This window comes from Lutzomyia longipalpis, chromosome 4, assembly GCF_024334085.1.
Source record: "Lutzomyia longipalpis isolate SR_M1_2022 chromosome 4, ASM2433408v1".
In the NCBI taxonomy this organism is placed as follows: domain Eukaryota; kingdom Metazoa; phylum Arthropoda; class Insecta; order Diptera; family Psychodidae; genus Lutzomyia; species Lutzomyia longipalpis.
In genome coordinates this window covers 23,699,817-23,720,850 of record NC_074710.1, presented here as the reverse complement: position 1 = coordinate 23,720,850, position 21,034 = coordinate 23,699,817, and the positions used below count along the sequence as shown (strand labels likewise).

General features: G+C 36.3%; 4 protein-coding genes across 4 annotated transcripts in view; 1 reads left to right on the top strand and 3 right to left on the bottom strand.

The window, feature by feature from the left end:
- Window positions 1-21,034, bottom strand: part of LOC129795035 (probable asparagine--tRNA ligase, mitochondrial) — a 1,173,171-nt gene that overhangs the window by 546,871 nt on the left and 605,266 nt on the right. The window lies entirely within an intron of this gene.
- The window catches only part of LOC129794972 (mucin-2-like), an 826,140-nt gene that overhangs the window by 411,813 nt on the left and 393,293 nt on the right, over window positions 1-21,034 (top strand). The window lies entirely within an intron of this gene.
- The window catches only part of LOC129795002 (sodium-dependent nutrient amino acid transporter 1-like), an 899,230-nt gene that overhangs the window by 546,871 nt on the left and 331,325 nt on the right, over window positions 1-21,034 (bottom strand). The window lies entirely within an intron of this gene.
- LOC129795266 (sodium-coupled monocarboxylate transporter 2-like) lies at window positions 6,092-7,470 on the bottom strand. Its single transcript, XM_055836350.1, has 2 exons — window positions 6,788-7,470; window positions 6,092-6,731 (listed from the first exon to the last, which is right to left on the bottom strand). The coding sequence occupies exons 1-2, from the start codon at window positions 7,468-7,470 to the stop codon at window positions 6,092-6,094; spliced, it is 1,323 nt and encodes a 440-aa protein (XP_055692325.1).

The following is a 21,034-nucleotide window of genomic DNA, read 5'->3' as shown; positions in this document are numbered from 1 at the left end:
AGGTTTTTCATAAACTGATTTTCTTTGGATTTCAAATTTTAACTCCTTTGGTTAAATTGGTTAAAAGGCATTGTTAAAGCAAAAAATACCATACCTCTTGTTTCAGTAAGGATTTATTAATAAAGTACAAAATAATCATCATAATAATTTCATTCTCATTCATTTTCCATAATTTCATTTAAATAATCCTCATTATGTATTTGGTACAAATTAGTGTAGGTTTTAAACAACATTCCTTAATCTTTTGCAATCATGCTCAAACTTTGTTATGGAAGAGCCCATGATAAAAAAAAAGTTGCAAGCAAGTAAAGTGAAAGAGCGTGAGGATAAATTCCACAAGAGAAGACAATCTTGAACCATTTGTATTCTTCACGATGATATGAATGGCGTTTACTCTACATTTTAATGCTTAATTTCTGCAGTGTACATTGCGGTAAAAAGGTTGAAGAGCTCCGCGCATCATTAGACATCACCTCCAAGAGATCACATGCCGTATCGTCTCACTTTGCCATCTTTAGCTTACATCATCCCTACAAGAGGAGAGCGCGTTTGCAAAATATAATGACATCTCCCGTCATCCATCGTGATGGATTGTGTTGCAAAACGATTTGAACTGATTCAATTTACAGCTCGCACTTTGTTTTCCACTCTTGATGCCCCTTCGTTGGCGGAGGTCCCATTTTCTATGAGCTCTTTTTTTGTGTGTCTCTTCTTAGGTTGTCCGTCATCAAGAAAGTGCATTACCTCAGCTGAGAAAAGGGCATAAAAACAGCTACGCGAGTATATCAAGTAAAAGATTGAGTAAATGAGATGAGTCTCGTTGGAGAATGGAGGAAAATTAACAAATTGAATTTAGAGATAGAGCTCAACGTTGAAAAAAAAATCCAACCAGAGACATCAAGTACTAGTTAAATTAAAGAAAAAACGATGGCATATCTTTACACCTACTCTATAGACTATTTGGACTGTGTTAGGAGTTAGTTGGTAGGTTCGTAGGAGAACTTTTTTACTTTCAATCCTTTGTGCTACATGACGTAGACGAGTCACCAATTTTTCGCGTTCACTTCAATCCTGAAGATAACTAACGCGGGCTGATAACTTCCGCGGCCTCTACGGTGTTTAAGCTAAGGGCTATGGCGTCTGGGACGGAAATGCTTCCCGTCGATCCTTAGGAGCATATTCTTCGGAAGAATCTTCTTGGGCTGGGCGAAGTGGGAGTTTCTTTTTCTTGCTTGTTGATGAGGCAATACAATTACATTACTCTTCGATTGCCAAGAATTCCTTGTGACATGTCGGTTTACGGACTGTAAAGGTGGAAAAACTCGGAAGCTGTCTTATGATCATAAGTCTGCTTCTGAATTTTTCCACCTTTACACCTTTACATCAGTCGTTAATCTAACTTCAACAGCTTACATATCTCTAGGAAATAACAAATATACCTTAAAAGAAATAGTTAAAATAATTTCTATGTTAAACTTAACCTAGAATTTTATTTTTCACCTTTTTCTATTTTTCTCCTTTTTCCAGGAGGGCACTCCTGGCCCTCTTCACTGGAAAGGTCTTCTGAAGACATGGGACTCTTTTTTGCACTTTTCTTCCTTATATCGCAATTTTATCACTTAATTTACGAACGTAAACTTTAGCAACAAAAATGACAATAGCAAATATGTCAACACTGAGAGCTCCGGAATTTCCGAAAACACATCACCGAGCGCCAACATGGTTGGTGTAAAAATGTTCAAAAAATTGTATTTTTGAGAAAGCATAATAGATGGCGCCACGTGAATTTGTTTTTTTTTTTGCTGTATTTAATTTTCTGAAAACTGGTGTATTTTTCAGTTTACACGCTATAACTAAAGGTATATATGTATGTATATTTACGTGCGTGTCACTCGAAGGAAAATTGTTGTAGTTTGAGTGAAGTGTGCGGCGTCAGGGCGGCCATATGCGCAAAGAAAAAAAAAGGAGTTTAAGGAAAAATTAAATTGATGGAAAATTAATCAAACTGTCAAATTGACTTGACGTGAAAGCAGATAACCAATAAAGATGGCGCTGTTGCAAGTTGCAAATAAGGTCATAGTGGGATTTAAAAGTTTGTCATTTTGAAGATTTTAAAAATCAAAATGTAGCGGAAATAACGAACTTTCAGCGCAACCAATTCAGATTGAAATGATACAAAACGATTGAACAACAACGCTGCGGCATTCCCTTTGCACAACAATCTGCAATTAATACCTCAAATAATGTGTGTGTACATTAAAGATCTCACAAAAGTACCAAATTGAAACATTATAAACCGCTTAGCATATTGTTCATTGTCTGGTCGACTCCTAATTGAAACCTTTCAACCATAAAACAATTTCATTTAGAGATCCCATAAGTGCGATGGCACAACATACATAGAATATCATCTTCACGTGCTGCGAGCCACTCTTTAAGAGCTCGCGCTCCTCTTGCGATAGTCGAATGATGAAAAAAAAATTAAACACATCAAATGCTCTAATTGCTGATGGAGATGAAAAAAAAAACGAGCCCACCGTTCGAATTAGGCTCTAGGGGAGATCAGAAAGTGATTTTTTTTTCGTGGACACCTCTGCAATTGCCCGAAAAATGTGTGTGGTGTCTTCACATTGGGGGCCATTGTTCCATTGCCCGATGGCACTTGCAGATATGTTAAATACACCACGCGTTCAAATTGCACAACAATGGCAATTAACTGCAGGCAAATGAGGTATCTCTTCTCTATGCTATTTCTACTCTAAAATGAGAATCTCCCTGGAAAATTCATAGATATTTGGGCCATCTGCCGCCAATATCGAGGCAAAATCTTCACCAAGAAGCCAATTTAGTGACCATTTTTGCGATGCTGCTTCTTGTGAAATAAATACAGAGAAGCATTGAAGAGATAAAATCTCCCCTGATTTATGCTCTGTTTGATGGTACATTCATAAAAGTCAGTGACAAATTTGGATTGCCACAAAGGAAGCAATAAATAATAACCGTCTTACATTCAAATAACTTGTTATTCTTTTTATAAAAAAAAAATCTCTGTGTGAGGGGGTGGATGTGAGATTCTTTTCTTTCGCGCAGAATTAATAAAGGTGCAACATTGAAGTTGTCATGTTAATCCATAAAAATGTCTCAATTTTTCGCATTAAAATATTTCATCAAATAAACCGATTTAGCATTCTCAAATTTCTTTCAGATTTTGGATATTGGATAATATTCGGCTTGGCCTATCAAAAATTCTTAACCTCTGAAGGATTCTGAAGACATTCTTAAGAAGATCTGTTTTGAAGAATATATTCGCTCGATTCTACACAAATTCCCTTAATAATATGTGTGAAAAATATTTTGAATTTGAATGAACCGTTTATTTCATAATTGTTTATTTTACTCCTCATAAATACTATTTCTTCCTGTGCCTTCTTCTGTGTCTTGTTCTTCTGCCTCCGACTCCGCTTGATGAACTTATTCCCGATGCGCTTATGTTGTGTATCGACACTACGGAGGGAAATTCTTTTACTGAAACTATGGGGTAGATTCTGATGAAATCTTTTCTTTTTTTTTCTAACAATTGAAGATTTTGACATATATATTTTATTAAAAATAAATGATTTTGTTAAAATAACTAATATTTTAGCCTTAGTTTTTGGTCTCAATTTAATACTCCAAGCAAAAGAAATCAAGATATTCAAGCAGAGCACAACATGAAAAAATTGAGATCATCTCACGTCTGATCTCCACGTGATCTATTGGTCATCTCCTTGGAAATCGAACTGCTTGTATGTTCTTCGCGACTAAATGACGAGTGTGATGAATTAAAAGAAAATGAGTCTCGTTAATGAATAAAAAAGTAAATTATATTGCATGCTGTGGGTATCACGAATGGCGTGGAGACGCATCAAAATTGTGGATCGAGCAATAAAATAAGCAATTCGATGGAATCATTAACGAGGAATTAGCAATTTTAAAACCATTTATTGATCATAAAGTAAGCTGGAAGTCAATGTAAAACCATTAGGCGCACCACCATTAATTCACTTTTTGTGCAATATATAAAATTGTGTATATAGTACATATATGTAGTTAAATTGTTAGATAGTCGCCATGTGAATGTGCTGTATTTAATCATCCCATTTAATTGGTGTGATCACTTTCAATTTCATTGGGGGCAACATCGCCATGAAATTCACCGACGACGATGCATCCCATGGAGGAAAACGTGAACAATCAAATTCATACAGTACCACCTACTAAAGTCATATAAAGCTTTGTTTTTAATCATTATCACATCGCATATTGTCATATTATGGAAGTAAGAGGTTTTAATCGGTGCACAAAAATGATCTATTGCCGCGGGATGCTTCCACGAAGTGCTAGATTATGTATGTTATGTAGCACTGTTAAGCTCTTCCTGGTACGTGTAGAATGTAATAGCGATGATTTGAAAGTAAATTCTCAAGGAATTCCCTTTTCTCATTGATTTTCGGATGGATGGAACAAATTAATTACGGCAATTGTACGTAGATTTATTCTTCCCTTTGAAAAGACGATGTTACTTCTCTTAACACATGTTCCTCATGGGCTTATGAGAAGGTCGTCTTACGCAGCAATTGTTGTAAAAAAACATTGAAATGATTTAAAAGGGACAGAACAGATCTTTAAATATTCACTTCTATCAATATCTTGCCGTATAAAAAGTATTTTTTTCAAAGTGAAGTATTTAAGAAATAATCAGTAAACAAATCATCAAAGAATTGATGTAAAAATGTAAAAAATGACGTCACTATTTACAGATTTAGGCAAATCTTTGCCAATTTTTTCTAACTAATCCCAGTTGAAAATGAAAAATCTGTCCACTTTTTTTTAACAGTCACTTATCTACATATACTCTACATCCTGTCCTGGGTTTTTTTTTAAGAAATGTTATGAAGACAATCACCTTTTCCTATTAACAAAAACTTTCAAATAGTTTTATTAGATCTTAAACTTTTTCTGATTTTTTTTTCGTGTTTCGTGTTAACAGAATTTTAAAACAAAAAGTTACATTTGTTTGTCAGAAATAGAGTCAGATCCAATATTTTACAATCAAACCTTATTTTAACTCAGAGTAGATCCTGTACAAAATCAAACGAAAACTGCTGTCTTAAATTCTTTCATACAATTTGCTCGTTGCGATCGCATTAAACTACCAAAAGAGCGCATAAAAGTAGCATAAAAAAGTTTCTAATTAAATAAAAGTCAAAATAGCATAAAATTGTCCAGTTTAATTGAGAATTAACTTTTTCAGATAACTTTGAAATCAGATTTCATAAAAGTTTAAAAAAAACCCTGCTCATTTGAGTTAACAATAAAAGCCGGCGGAAGACATAACATAAATAGAACGCTAAATTACGAAAAAAAACGTTTTGGCAAATTAGTCTGAAGAAATAAAATTTAAGTTTTCCCGTAATCTCGTGATGGAAATAAAGAATAAGTTGTGTTAAATGTTTATAGCGAAAAAAATTTAATTACTTTCTCGCATTACTTTTATGACAAACTGGACAATAATAAGCTTAAAATTACTATAAACATGAGCTAATTTTAGCTGTTAAAAATTATTCTGATATACCTAATAAGAATTTTAGAGACCTAACCTAGTAATTTAATAGTTTTGATTATTCTAATTCTTGATTTTTCTCTGATCTAAGTTTCATTTCTTCCTCTGGCAACACTTTCCTTCTCAGAAACTGGGCAAGGACTCTTTGGTCTTTGATCACATTTCCTCCCGTAAGGAAGCTTACAATGTAGCCTGCACATAGACCCAATAGCAATCCTATTAAAACGTAGTAGTTGAAGCTGATCCTGAAGATCCAATGAAGATCATCGTGTTTAGAATTTGTATTAGAAGTTTTGCTCAGGGTAGAATTGAAGACATTTTCCTGGATTATCTCATCGCAGCCATCGATTCGAAGAGAAAGTGGAGGCTCTCGCTTAGCGTTGATGCTACCAATGATCAGAATTAATATGGACGCAATAGCAGTCAAGGCTCCGACCTGTGCTCCCTGCAAGACAGCCAATTAGTAGAATCGTAGAAATAAAATAAAATCTAATAAAAAGGAACCTTGCTATTTGCTTTCGGAATGAATACTCCAAGTGTGAAGAGGGTAATCATAGTACAGGCGTTGAGACTCATGCACTGCGATACAATCTGCGCTATGGAACCCATTCTTTCGATGAAGAATACCAAACCAATCTGGAGTACAGCAAGAATAAAGACTGTTGTCTTCATAATCCTCCCTGCCATGTTTTCTTTCATCCTTGGATACAACGGACTTATAAAGTCTTCATAGATGATCCCGCTCATAGCATTCAGGTAGGAAGACGTCGTGGACAGGCTGGCAGAGAAGATTCCCGCAATGAAGATTCCATTGAAGCCAAGAAAAAGAGAAGCTTTTTCCTGAATAAAGTGCGGCAAGATGTGATCAATTCTCTTGATGAAGCCTGCTCGGTATGGGTCACAGGACTCGTAATTGGCATACAGAACAATACCCAAAATTACAATGAGGAAGTTATAAAAACTAAATACAGCAACAAGTATCCAAACTGATATGCGCATCTTCCTGAGATTCGGAAAAGACATGAATCTCTGGATATTTGTTTGACTCAGACCGTATTGGTAGATCATTAGGAAAACTGTGGAGAAGGCATGGCTCCAAATTGATGATCTTGCATTGATCGATTTGTAGCTGAAAGAAACAAGAGAGTTTAAAATAATGAAAAGATAACAAAAGAATTGTCTTACTTGACAAAGTACAGTCGTCCCCCTTGACGGGCTGCATCAATGACGTTATCAAATCCGTTTGCAGAGTTTACTCCAACAAAAATTATGACTACAATTGAACTGAACATGAAGACAAGTTGTACAACATCAGTCCATATAACAGCTCTCAATCCTCCAATAGCCGTATAGATAGCACAGATCAACGAAAGAACTATGATTGTAACGTAGGTGTTAATGCCTGTAACCCGTTGAAAGGTTAGAGCAGGAACGTAGACTGTAACGGACAGGTACATAAGGCCACTCAGGAGAAACAATCCACTTGCAAGGAGTCTAACTCTCCGGTTAAATCTCAGTTCAAAATACTTGAAGACTGAAGTTAATTTGAGTTCAGAAAAGATTGGCAGAAATATCCATGACAAGAAAATTCCCATTACAACGACTCCGTACGAAACTATCCACACGTACGTCCCGTAGGCGTAGATTTCGGCAATTATACCAACACTTGCCATAGCTGTGAGGGAAGTAGCAGCAAGGGAGCAGGCAACAGGTAACAGGCGCATATTTCTTCCACCAAGTAGGTAATCATCCACCGTTGTTACGGTCTTCCGGAGCTTGATGGCATAGTAGAGTCCAATGCTAGAAGACACAACAATCACGATCACAAAGAAAATGTAGTCTAACAGGGAAAATTGTCCAGGATCCATTTTCTCAAATCCACAGAAGATCGTAACAGGCTAAAGACTGAGACACAACTAAATATGTAGAACACGTGTTAAGATATAAATGAGGCAGAAATGTTGAGAGGAAATTACAAAAAGAAAAACAAGCGATAAGTTCTCTTTTTCTTCTTTTCTGTAAGGAATAATAAACTGTTTTTAATGAAAAAATTAATGAGAATCTTGAATGAAGAACTTAACTGACACCTGTTGAAAAAAAAAATTAAAATTCTTTTTAAACAAAAGTATATTGAAGTATATTGAAGCAATATTTTTTTTTAATTGATTTTGGGTAAGTAAGTATGTAAGTAAAGTAAGTAATAATTCTCTTTTTATCTACTTTAACTTTAATTCAAATTAAAATAAATTCTTTGTAAAATGGTTAAAATGTTCTCTGAATTTGAAAGTAATTCTTCCAACACTTATTGATGCAACCACCAACAAACTAAGATACAATTTACGCACTTTGAAATAAGGAGTGTTCCAGCCGTTCCAGCAGTACGTAATATTCTTAACACTCTCTCTCTCTCTTTAGTTTACCTTAAGGTCTTAAAGGTCTTGATTACAAGTTGTCATCAACTTTGCCCCTTCATCGCGAGGTTTAGGTTCTCTTCTTCTATGATATATCATTTCTGTCGCTATGATGTATAATTCCGATTGTTGATTCAAACATCTCCGCGCGACCTTGGTTGGCAAAGAGAATTTGCAGCAATTAAATCCATTTAAATTCGAATCACTCATAATTATGCATGACATGAATTCCATTTCTACAATGAAAGGAGGCACCTTCGGAAGATCATCGCGGCGCGTACACAGATCATCAGCATCAGCTAGGTTGATCTCTCTCTTATTTTACAGCGATGCTTTTCTTCAAGTGCAACCCATTGCATGCGTTTGCAAATTGTAGCGCCAAAGTTATGGAAGAAGTGCATTTTGCTTTTTGAAGTATTCGCGCGCGTATTGCGAAAAAGATCCGAAAGTATGTCATTCGAATTAAATGATTGACTTTTGGATCACACCGTTCTTTCACTAACTGCTGCGTGCTTTTGCATTCTTTTTTCCAATAATCCCCAACATGCGGTAATTATGAATTGATTTGCCAAGTATATTTGACTTTGACGTATTGAAGATCACTCCACAATCTACCTTCGTTTTTTACCTGCCAACCAATGTTGCACGGCAGATCGTTTTTGACTTGCCACCACACTTTGCCTTTTGGCGATAAGAGCTTCAACATTTTAGCGTTAGAAGAAAAAAAAAAAGATTAAAATTACTCCTCAAATGTTCATTAATATTGCTTTTTAATCTGAAAATTTTGACGCGGCCTTACTTGGGATTTTCATCTCTCTTTCAAATATTTTGCAATTTTATTGGCATCACATTGTATGTTGACAGAGGTGAGAAGATATATAGCAAAAATGGGAATTAAAAGCCTTTTGCGTAAAAGTTAAAGAAGTACGCGCAATTCTCCCTTCTTGCAATGTGAAACACAAGTAAATTTAATTAAAGCACAAACAGCCACCGCACTGAACGAAATTGTCGATCAATCAAGAAAGGTAAAAACGCTTAGAGAAAAATTAAAGTGTTGCGATGGGACACAGAAAAAAAAAAGAAGGTGCGCAACATTGAACTACATCCACCTTTTTGGGATGATTTCAATTGATTCCCAAAGGCACGATAATCAATCATCATTCTTCGTCTTGTGCGCACCGCGAAAGAAGAAAAATCTCCGTGCAAAGAGTGACAAAGAAGCATTTTAGTCTCATTAAGTCCCACCCGCTCACACAACGGGCGCCACTCACTGAAGAATTCACAAATTGGATAAAGTCAAATTTTTGACGAGGTCAGGCAGACGCATTTTTCAACACCCGGCAGCATATACTTTAATCGCGCAATTACACGAATCCATACACACAAACATATTTTTTATGAAGCTACATTTTAGAGACAACATTGTGTTTGTTTAAATTTATTTTTATATATTTGTTATAAAAATTAATAAAATGAATTTTAATTTATTTTTTTGAAATTTTAATTAGGTGCAGACTAGTAGGGAAGACATTGGTAGAGTTAGACAAATGGTGAAATTCACCATTCAGACTGTCTTAAGAAATCTTAAGAATTCTTAAGATTTCTTAAGTTTTCTTAAGAAATCTTAAGTTTTTCTTAAGAAATCTTGTTTTTCTTAAGTAATCTTAAGATTTCTTAAGACTGTCTGAATGGTGAATTTCACCCCATTTGGTTGAAAAGACAAAATTTGAAGGAAAAAAATTTTTAAAAAAATTTCCCATTTTTACAAGGAATTTTGGGGTGATCCCAAAATTCACGTCTTTTCACTCTAAAACGTACAGAAGAGCCAGAAAACGCGAAAAACTGATTTTGGTATAGACTCGCGAAAAGTGTTGAATTTGGGGTTCCTTTTGGACTTTTGCACAACTGCACAACCGCACAACCGCACAACCGCACAACTGCACAACCAAACAATCGCACAACTGCACAACCGCACAATCGCACAACCGCACAACCGCACAATCGCACAACCGCACAATCGCACAACTGCACAACCGCACAACTGCACAACTGCACAACCAAACAATCGCACAACTGCACAACCGCACAACTGCACAACCAAACAATCGCACAACTGCACAACCGCACAATCGCACAACCGCACAACCGCACAATCGCACAACCGCACAATCGCACAACTGCACAACCAAACAATCGCACAACTGCACAACCGCACAACCCCACAACCGCACAATCGCACAACCAAACAATCGCACAATCGCACAACCGCACAATCGCACAATTGCACAACCGCACAATCGCACAACCGCACAACCAAACAACCGCACAACCGCACAACTGCACAACCGCACAACTGCACAACTGCACAACTGCACAACCAAACAATCGCACAACTGCACAACCGCACAATCGCACAACCGCACAATCGCACAACTGCACAACCGCACAATCGCACAACCGCACAATCGCACAACCGCACAACCGCACAATCGCACAATCGCACAACCAAACAATCGCACAATCGCACAATCGCACAACCAAACAATCGCACAATTGCACAACCGCACAATCGCACAACTGCACAATTTTGTGCAAATAGGAGGAAATTCTTTTTTGCCACTTTTTAGGCAAAACATCAAAGATTTTGTCCTCGTATATGATTGTTCAGGGTGAGAATTTCATCCTCAACCCATTTGGACACATAGGGTGAAATTCACCATTCAGACAGTCTTAAGAAATCTTAAGAATTCTTAAGATTTCTTAACAATTGATTTTTAAACTGTAGGTATTAAAAGACATTAAATTGGTTTTTTTTGTAAAATTCAATTTTAATAATTTAAAGCATAAAATATTCACTTGAATTTAATTAATTAAAGTATTCAACGTTGTTAACTAATAATAATAATAATTTAAATTGCCCACCATCTACCATCTTTAAGACCAATTAATCAGCATTTTGATGTCAAAAACATGAAAAACTTCATACAGGAGGACACTCCCCCAGAAATGCAAAGAAAGAGAGAATGAGGAAAAATCCACCTATTTATTGAAGTGCGAAGTTTTAAAGATTTCGCTAACAACTTAATTAGATGCTCGGGGTGATTACAAATTTCATGTGTCTGTTAATAGTGAAATAAGCTTACATTTAGAGGCACAAAGTAATTATTATAGAGTTTATTGCATGAAAAAGCTGTGATGTATTTTGTTGCCGCCTTTTTTTTCTCTCTCTCGCGCTGCCCGCGTCTCCCCTCACGCCGCCGTATGAAACAATGAGCAGCATGAGATTAAAATGGGTTTATGTGTAGCATGTGCAATTAGATTTGTAATAACTTAATTATATTTGGGATTACCATTTAATTTGTCATTTTGTGAAGAGTTTTAGTATAGAGCTTTTCACAACATCTCCAGCGACGCTATGAAATGAGATTCACCTCAACGCGCAAGGCGGGAAACTGGAGTGATTTGAATTCACCGCGGGCATTGCATAATCCCAACTACTTCTTCTCTTTTTTTCTCAGCTCATTTTATGCCCACTGTCCGGATGATTTCTGCGAGATTATGGTTTTCTTGAACTTCAAATCGCCCGCAAAATATCTGATGGTGCGTGCTCAATGGACAACACCGTTTCCTTTTGTTACCTTCAATGGCGCGCAGAGTCTTTTATGCGTCTTGTGAAGATTCATATTTGGCTACCGTAGTATTGTCACACAACTGTATGTGGCGATTAATCAAGATGTATTTTATATTGCAAAGTGTAGGTACCTGTGAGGTCCGTCCAGCGAGTTAAATTAGCATCACCGCCAACATCATTTGTCATGCCTTTTCTGCAAAGAGTTCAACATACAAATAAATTGATGATAATCAATTTTATTGACTTTAAAACAATTTTATTATACTTTAATTTGTTAGTTTATCTCTTGATGTTTAAATAAGAATTCTTCAAAGACTATGCCGAAGATTTTTTTCTTTTAAGGAAGCAATAAAATTACTAAGGAAGGTTTGAGCAAGATGATTTCCTTTGAAAAGGAGCTTATTCATATGTATGTGTGGTAAACTTCCATTCGAGGAAGCAATAGTGGCACGCAATATCTTGTAGAGAATCAAAGACTTTTTGCTAATGAGACATTATTTTGTAGATACCAAAATCTGTTTAAAAAAAAACAGCAGAAAAACCAAAAACACAAACAATGACGTCATAAATGTTTTTTCTTGTCATTTTTATTCTTTTTAATATTTAAACAACGTTTTTTTTGACAATTCTTTTCAAACGTTCTGTTACAATGTTTTGCTTTATTTTTAAACATTTGAAGAGTTTTTTTTATAAGGTTTTTGTAACGTTTAACATTACTAACGGTTTAGATTTCTTACGTTTTATGTTTCTGTATTAATATCGCACATTAATTTAACATTTGACGATTTTTTACAACCATTAGACATTTCTTTTCAAACTTTCAATATCTCACGTTTTTTACGTTGAATATTCTTTTTAAATTTTGACGTTTCCAGACATTTCTTTACAAACGTTTGACATTTCTTTTAAAACTCATGTTTCTTTGACGTTTGACATTTCTTTTCTAACGTTTGACAGAATTTAATCGATTTCTAATGTATTTAGACTTGGAAATAGTTTTATTTCAACTTTAAAAGCAAATATGATATTTTCTTCTAGGGCCTTCTCTAAATACACTCCTTTTAACACTTGGAGGATTGAGATTTCTAACCTCAAAAGTTTGACATTCGTTTTCTTCCAAAATAAAATATTTTCCAAGTTTTCTTTCGACAATTTTGAAATAATGAAACTCCCTTACACACAGATGTAAAATTTATCACGAAATGCTAAATAGATTTTAATTCTAGAGCGATTAAAAATGTCAAATTGGCCACTTTGGCCAGCAAAATCCTCCAAAGTAACAAAAATTTCAAAGTAATAAAAATGATTCATAATTTGAATCTGAAGGAACTAAAACGATCATTAATTCAAATCACCTTGCAATCCTAAATTCATCACTTTTCAATTAATTGAAAAATAAAAATTCAATTAGATGACCCTTTGTTCATATTCTACCAAACTCAATATTCAATGACGTAGTTTTGGACAAAGAAGAACGAAATATGTATAATTTTCTCAAAATGTATTAAAATCTTCAGTCAGCATTGAGAACGCAGAGAAAAATCACTGAAGCTAAAAATCATCTTATGGGCATGACGCTGCCGAATTTTTATTTCTGCTGGGAAGATGAGAAAAATTGGTTGGCTATTGTCTCAAATTAACGAAGACAAATTTTCTCCCAATGCTAATTGAAGCTTCCGCAATTTACTTATATACACCCTTTCAAAAAACGGTGATGCCATATAATTCAAGAGCATCGCAAATGAGGTGTCCATTAGTCCAAAAAGCCATCTCACAGCACAAAGTTAAGATCTCACGCGATGATCTTCAGCTGTGACAGCGTCGGTCATTGAATATTGACGCGTCCATTTTTGCGGTCATAAATCAAATTTGGAAATGCAGCATTAGCCGCCATCGTTGAAGAGCATCAGCATAATCTTCCAGAGCGTTTTTGTCTCATGGGATCGCTCGCATAACATCTCATGGGGCATCCCACTTAACGTACGAAGAGCTGATGGCGACAAAAAAACGAACTAAAAGCTGTGGCAGTTGAAGGCAAATTCGCAATATATGTGCAATAGATTGGGAGAGCAAAAGATCAGCTTTATGCATTAAAATTACACTTTATTTGTACCTCATATACGTCTCTTCCCCATTTTGAGGCATCCAAAAGGCCATTATGCGTCGTTACACATCAAAATTCTGTAACTTATGGTCCCGCGCGGCCTCGTGATCACACTCACTTCTTGCAAACGTGAACGACAATCACTTGGGCACGCAGAAATCTCTGTGCTAAAACATTCATACAGTTTTGCTTCCCACTGAGCTCATTTTAATAGCCATCTATGTAATGTAAGTAGTTGCAAACTACGCGCAAATAGGCAGCTCTTTGTTATGCATCTTGCATCTTGCATCTTCCTATATAGTATCTACATATGTACATATAGCAAGTCTGCATCTCTGCGAGAACCTAAAATTCTTCCCATTGCGATAGGAATCACTCCGCGCAGTTGCTTCCGACCACGCATGTAATGCTCGCTTAGCCTTATTAAATTTAATAAATCCACATCTCAACTGATTATTTTTAATGAATTTTTAAAATTATCCTAAGTAGGGATAATGATTTAAAAGATAAGATCCTGAATTTCTTTAATATGAAATTTTCATCTTAAGAATTTTTTTGGAGGTCGTAACATTGTTGAGGGTTTAACAGTGATCCATTTGTAATTCAGTTTCGAGGGAAAATAAAGGAAAAATCAGGAAAAATTTATTCAATTCCCATCCTGTTGAACTATGTGGATTACTTGAGCCTCTTCTGCAGTGACCACTAGACGCCTTAAGACGTCCAAATAAAATTTTCTCCATAAGAAACCTTCTAGAATTTGCCGATCATCAACATGTTAACCCTCCGTATACTATGAGAGGTAGGTGACAGACTCCAGAGCTATATCTAGAATTAATTGAATTGCGCTTTAGTTCTAGGAAGTATAGAACCAAGCTTCTGAAAATAAGTGAAAATAAGATTGTGTAAAAATTTGAGGTGAATTCGACCACCAGAAAGAAAGTTATTAACAATAATGTAAGAAGAGTGAATACAAAAATTGATGTAACGGTCAAATTTATTCATTTTCCTCTTCGCTTTGTCACTCTTTGTCTCCTTCTAGATGATTCTAACCTCAAAAAAATCTTCTAAAATTTTTTTTTGTGTTCTAAAATGGACAAAAGACTTCTTAGGGAGTACCAAGGAGTCTATTAAAGTTCATTTGAACGAAAGAATTTGCTTATTTTGCGAAAAATTCTATGGGGTTGGTCACCTACCCCATAGTAATGTGCGTAAGTGTTTTGGGCATAGTATACGAAGGGTTAATTCTTAAAAGCTTCCCGGGTTACCATTAATGCAATCTCAAGAGGTGCGAAAGCAATAAAATTGCGTCAATGTGCTCAATATGGTTCAATTATTAATGTAAAGGTTGTGGAGGGGAACCTCTTGAGAATTCTTGAGGGTACTTTTTTGCCCATCATTGATTGGCATATCATGCAGTGGTGCCGATATAATTGTAACAGAAAAAGAGAAGAGATCACCGGGGATCTTGGCTCAAGATGACCGGTGTTGTGATCTTATTTCAACACTCTCTTCACCTCATTTTTCACCATCTCCCCCTATGGGTGCACCTCATAAAGTGCGATGCTGAGAAGGAGGGCATCTGGTTCACTGAAAAATAAAAAATAAGAGACTCCGCTGTGAATGATTTATCGTTGTTGCCGCAGTCATTGTCACAAGTCGATCAAAAAGAGGATCATATAGTGGGTACAACTAGCCCAATATGGCCTTCGATCTGCATTCGGAACAATGAAAATCCGAGCATTGCTCCGAGCCATCGAGCTGATTCACTTTTCATCATATACAATCTTTACCTTCGCGCGCGCGCTCCCATGGATCTCTTGAGACTTTTCCTAAACATCGTCCATCATTGCTTTTTCGCTATATATGTAGGTATAAACGCATTTTACTGATCTTGCTCCACTATGTGCCCAATGCGATGTGATGAGATCACGCGAGGTGACTTTTGTTCAACTTCTTGCACATCATTTGTTTCCAATATCGCACATATTTTATCGCTCATGCTGCACCAATCATCCAACAAATTGGACATATTGCACAATGTCGCCTTTTGTTCGGAAAACTTGCCCCAAAATTGCTAAAACGATCAAAAAGATCAATTTAGAGGGTAAAAGGAGTTTTACTTTGTGGATGCGTTAAGTCTTTCCGGTCAATGTCACGCGACAATTGGACAATTTGGTGGGCAATTCATATTTGTAATGATAGTTTTGTTCAGGTCAAGATCAAATCACTTCCCAATCTTCACATAGAGACCGTGTAACAACTTCAATTACCATCTGGCTGTACTCCATTAGTTAACCGCCTGATTTGTCCAAAAAGCTCTGTGAGCCTTCTTACCTTCATATCACGCCAAGATCTCATGCGGAGGTATTTTCAATAAACATTAATGATCACCCGGGTTAAAGCGTTCGTTTTGCCATTACATCAGCTCTATGAGCTCCATATTGGCGTTGATGTGATCATGTGGCAGTGAGAAGAATTGATCTTCCACTTGCAGTGTGTTTGCAACTTGGTCATCGCAACACTTTCTTACATGCTTCATTTCTTCTCATCTCATCCCAAAGAGCGACGTTTCTTCTTCATTGAGGCATGCATGCAAATATATGGCGTTATGGCTCCAATAATTGAATATTGATTTGATGGAATTTTTCAACACGATCTCCGCTTGCGGATCATTACTCAGCGCGACTGAGATGGTTTTATTAGTGGCTTCCATCGTGTGAATGTGGATAAATCTTGATTGAAATTGATGTACCATATACACTCCTCAACAGATTTTGTGGTTCAATGCGTTCAATGTTTGAGTCATTTTGGGAATGGAGATGGGAAACAAAGAAGGTCGTCTCTTCTCGCTTTTCTGTTACCTAAATTGTTAGAAAACTTATGAGAAGGAAAGAATTACAGGATTCTGGTGAAATCTTTAATCTTAATATTCTCGCAACAATATATGTATTTTTACTATTGGATCATCTTACATTTTGACGGATTATAACTTAAAAAATGTTACATCTATCTATTTTCTGGGATTTTCAGAGATTTCTTCATTCTGAAACGATATAAAAAAAATCATCTGATTTAAATTTAAAAAATTAAAATTACGAAAGATATTAGTTACAATTATGGATTTTCCTAAGAGATCAATCTCTAATTTTCCACTTTTAACCATTTTTTTTAACAGAAAATGAGTTGTCTGAATTCTTTTGCATTGCTCTGTAAATTCTTACATTTATTTTCTCACATGTTATGTAAAACAGCTACAATTTTGCCAATAAACACAATCAATGGCCATATTGATTTTTGGCGGGAATCCTCCGAAATAATAATACCAATTGAGAGATTTTTTTTACTATATACACAGCGCGTCACTCAATCTTGCGGCGTCTCGATGTGGCGCTCTGCGTGCATTTACAATTAAAAGTATTGCCAAAAACTGTCTGGGTTGATGGGAAATAAAAGAGTGTGTGAAGAAGTAAGAAGTAAAAAAAAAATAAACTGCAAAGATAAAAATTAAATATAGCATGGATGGAACAGTATAAAGCGAAAGAACGGTAAGTAAAACTTACGGGCTGTGATTCTTTCTTTGTCAGTGAAATGTGAAATTGACGGAAAATTGGGGATGGGCAAATTTTGAGGAAGGCTTTCTCGCGCACCGAATCACAGCCAACGCGCAGATATTTTGTGAAATGCCTTAATCGTGGGCGTTGGCTGTGATTCGGTACGCGAGAAAGCCTTCCTCAAAATTTGCCCATCCCCAATTTTCCGTCAATTTCACATTTCACTGACAAAGAAAGAATCACAGCCCGTAAGTTTTACTTACCGTTCTTTCGCTTTATACTGTTCCATCCATGCTATATTTAATTTTTATCTTTGCAGTTTATATATATTTATCTTTGCATTTTTATATGTATATATAATGTATATATCTATACATTTATATATATATTTCACTTTACTTTTATATGTGTATATATAAAACGCCCCGCTTCGCGGGGCGTTAGTCATGCAACTCAAGATATGACATGTTAACTTTAAAACGCGATATCTCCGGAACGGCTACATAGATTTTCTTCATTTTTGGCATGGTGGTAGATATTATAGCCAACTATAACATATCAAAATATGAAGCAATTCTATAAAGCGGTGCTCGAGATATTCATCGAAAACTCATCGAAAATTTTGTTTTCGATTTTAGCGCCACTTGCGGTCATTTTTTGAACTTGCAATGTTCCGAGCAGTTGTAGGGCTCATTAATATCTTTCATTTGACCCCGGGTTGATCAAAATCGGTCAAGCCGTTCTCAAGTTATGGCCGATTTTCGATGAAAAATTGTGGCGGCCATATTGGCTAAACGGCTTGGCCGATTTTCAAAAATGAGGTATCGTTGGAAAGGTCTTGATGGCCCCTACAACATATCAAAATTTCAGCCCTCTAGCTATAATAGCGGCTGAGATATAGCGAAAACAAAATTTGGGGGTTATTCAAAATGGCGGACGGGGGGGTGGGGGAGTGGATTTGACCTCATAATCGGATTTCTTCCACCCGATATTTAAACTTTGCCGTTGACCGCAAGTCTCTATCTACTACCGTTCTCTCGCAATATACCTTTATACTCCGGCCGGACGGACGGACGGACGGACGGACGGACGGAACAATTTTTGGCGCATACGTTTTTTGGAATGTAGGGACCCTAATTCGTGCTCATCCCGAGTTTGAGCCCGATCTGACGACTTTGCATTTTTGAGTGTACACAGAAGCTGTGCTTCTTTGAAGAAAGAATCACAGCTAAAAACGGGCGAAATGTAAGAAAGGTATTGAGTACAGGAATGCAAATTAAGTGGTGAGGATTGCATTGCTCTCATTATTTCTGAATGGTCATCAGTATCATCATCGCGCACTTATTGGCCACATCCACGGCAAAAATCAACACTTTCGTAACATTATGAGCGTAACATGATCTCCCTGTGTGTAGAGATTTTCAAAATAAACTTGGGCAATGCCGCAAATTGCCACAAGATTAATTACTCCACAAGTCAACTCAAGAAGGCAATGCGTTTGGGGATCAGGAGCAGGTATGGAGGTACAACGGCAAAAAAAAGTAAAGAAAAGAGAATTAAAAGATTGGTAAAGTGTAACACAATGGCATCATGCCGATTGGGAGGTTCGCATAATTAAGTGGAGCATAGAATATTATGCTGCTTCTGGCGCGGGACTGACTGACCAAGCATTTTTTTTTTTTGCTCAAGGGAGCATCAAATACTCCCTCAACCACAAAGTGTGTGTGTGTGCCCATCAAGAATTTGCATTTCATGGGCCAATTGTTGGTCAATTCGAGAAGCACGCTATGGTGTCTTTTGCGGGCAGTTGATGATTTAGATTAATGTGAGGTTATTTTGAAATATCCAACAGTGGGCGGATAAATACAAGGATAAATCAATATGAAAATTACCCAGCAGTTTTTGCATTTAATTTAGACATTTATGCTGATAAATTATTTATCTTTACAGTCAGTTCTGAGGTAAAATGCGTGAACCCTCCGTATCTTTTGACCAAAACACTTACACGCATTACTATTGGGGTAGCTGACCGACCCCATAGAATTTTTCACAAAATAACCGAATTCTTTCGGTCAAATAAGCTTTAATAGACTCCTTGGTAATGTCCATAAGAAGTATTTTGTTCATTTTAGAACACAAAAAAAAATTGAATGGATTACAAATGGATTTACAATCAAAAACGAAATTTTCGATGAGTTTTCGACAAGTTTTCGATTAAAATCTCAAAAACTGGACGATAGATTTCGATTAAATTTTAGTATGTTATAGCTGAAAGACACACTTTTTAAACCTCTAAGAACTAGGCGCAATTAATCGAAATATTGCCCTGGGGTCGATCACCTACCCCTCATAATAAGCGAAGGGTTAAAAACTAAAAACGTATTTTCTGAGGATTGAATTGACAAAACTGCGGCTCATTGAGGACCCTCGTGTCCACAAAATTGCTTGAGATTGAAAAAGAAATATTATATAAAGTTGAAAAAAAAATATCTCAAGTGAATACACCCACAAGTTATATGCGATGAAGGTGTGATAACATATTAGCAAAGTGATCGTAAAATCCGGAAGCAGAGCAATTTAGAGGAGATCAAAGTGCGATTATAAAGATTAAACAATAAATTATGAAATGCCTTCAAACACTGCCTTGTCCACATGACATGTACCTCTGCGGTACCCCAAATAAGACTTTCCTTCTGTGTTACGGGGGGTACGCGTGCAATATGGGCAAGAGATTATGTACTCGATGGCATCTTTCACCCGCCAAGACGATGTCTGGCGCATATCAGGCAAAATGTAGCACAGCGGCACCAGAGAGTGAGAGTGAATTACTCGCTATGATCGTGCCCCAGCGATTTATGTATGTTAGATGGGTTTCTTGGAGGAAGGATTTTTGTTTCTTGGCGGGTCTCTTCACGACTCCCATACGCGTGCACCTGATGAGCTCCAATGTGGCTTTTACTTCGCATCGATCATTTTAGCATTTTTCTGGATTATTGCATCATACCTTTGCGCCGCGATATGTATGGTCTAATTATTTCGACGCAGCAGAATGTACATTATTCGCGCGCTTCTCTTCACGTAGTCGCATCCACCAAAGTACCACGAAGGTGACGCTCACGGGCCATTATTGGATGGAAAAAAAATGTCTGAGAAATGCGCAGGCGCTCTACTATTAGATTATTCAACTAGTTGGTATTATTTATCTGCTACTAAATTCATCATTTTGCCTACAAGTTTGTTTTTTTCTTCTTTAACTCCTCTACCGCCATAGTGGCTACTCAACGCGTCTCTTAATAGCATTAAAAGATCATTGTTGTTTGATTTTTTTCACGCTGGTATTTATAGCTGATGAGTACTCAATATTGGTTTTGAAAATTGTGTGGTTGTGGCAGGTATTGTGGTCAACTTCTTTGATCTTCATCGAATTTCATGCTTCAATGAAATCCCAAAAAGCACAATGAGGTTTAAAATGTTTCAATAGTTCTATCAGAGCTTAGGAATTGAACCCAATTCAACAATGATTGGCCTAAGTAGGTTAAAAGAATAATAATAGTTTAATAATATTTTTTTTCTCAAAGGAGTTTATTCATTTTGATGATTTCAGGATATTTTTTGAAAAAATTCCTACTTTTGAGATAATTTTTAAGCAAACTATCCTGGCAGGACCACTACCCGTTAATTTAATGAATGCGACAAAAATTCAAAGAATGACGTCAAAATTGTGTTTATTATCTC

Coding starts and splice junctions, on each gene's coding strand:
- LOC129795266 (XM_055836350.1), bottom strand. CDS start 7,470: ATGGATCCTGGACAATTTTCCCTGTTAGACTACATTTTCTTTGTGATC. Junction 6,732..6,787: donor GGACGACTGTACTTTGTCAA/GTAAGACAATTC, acceptor TGTTTCTTTCAG/CTACAAATCGATCAATGCAA.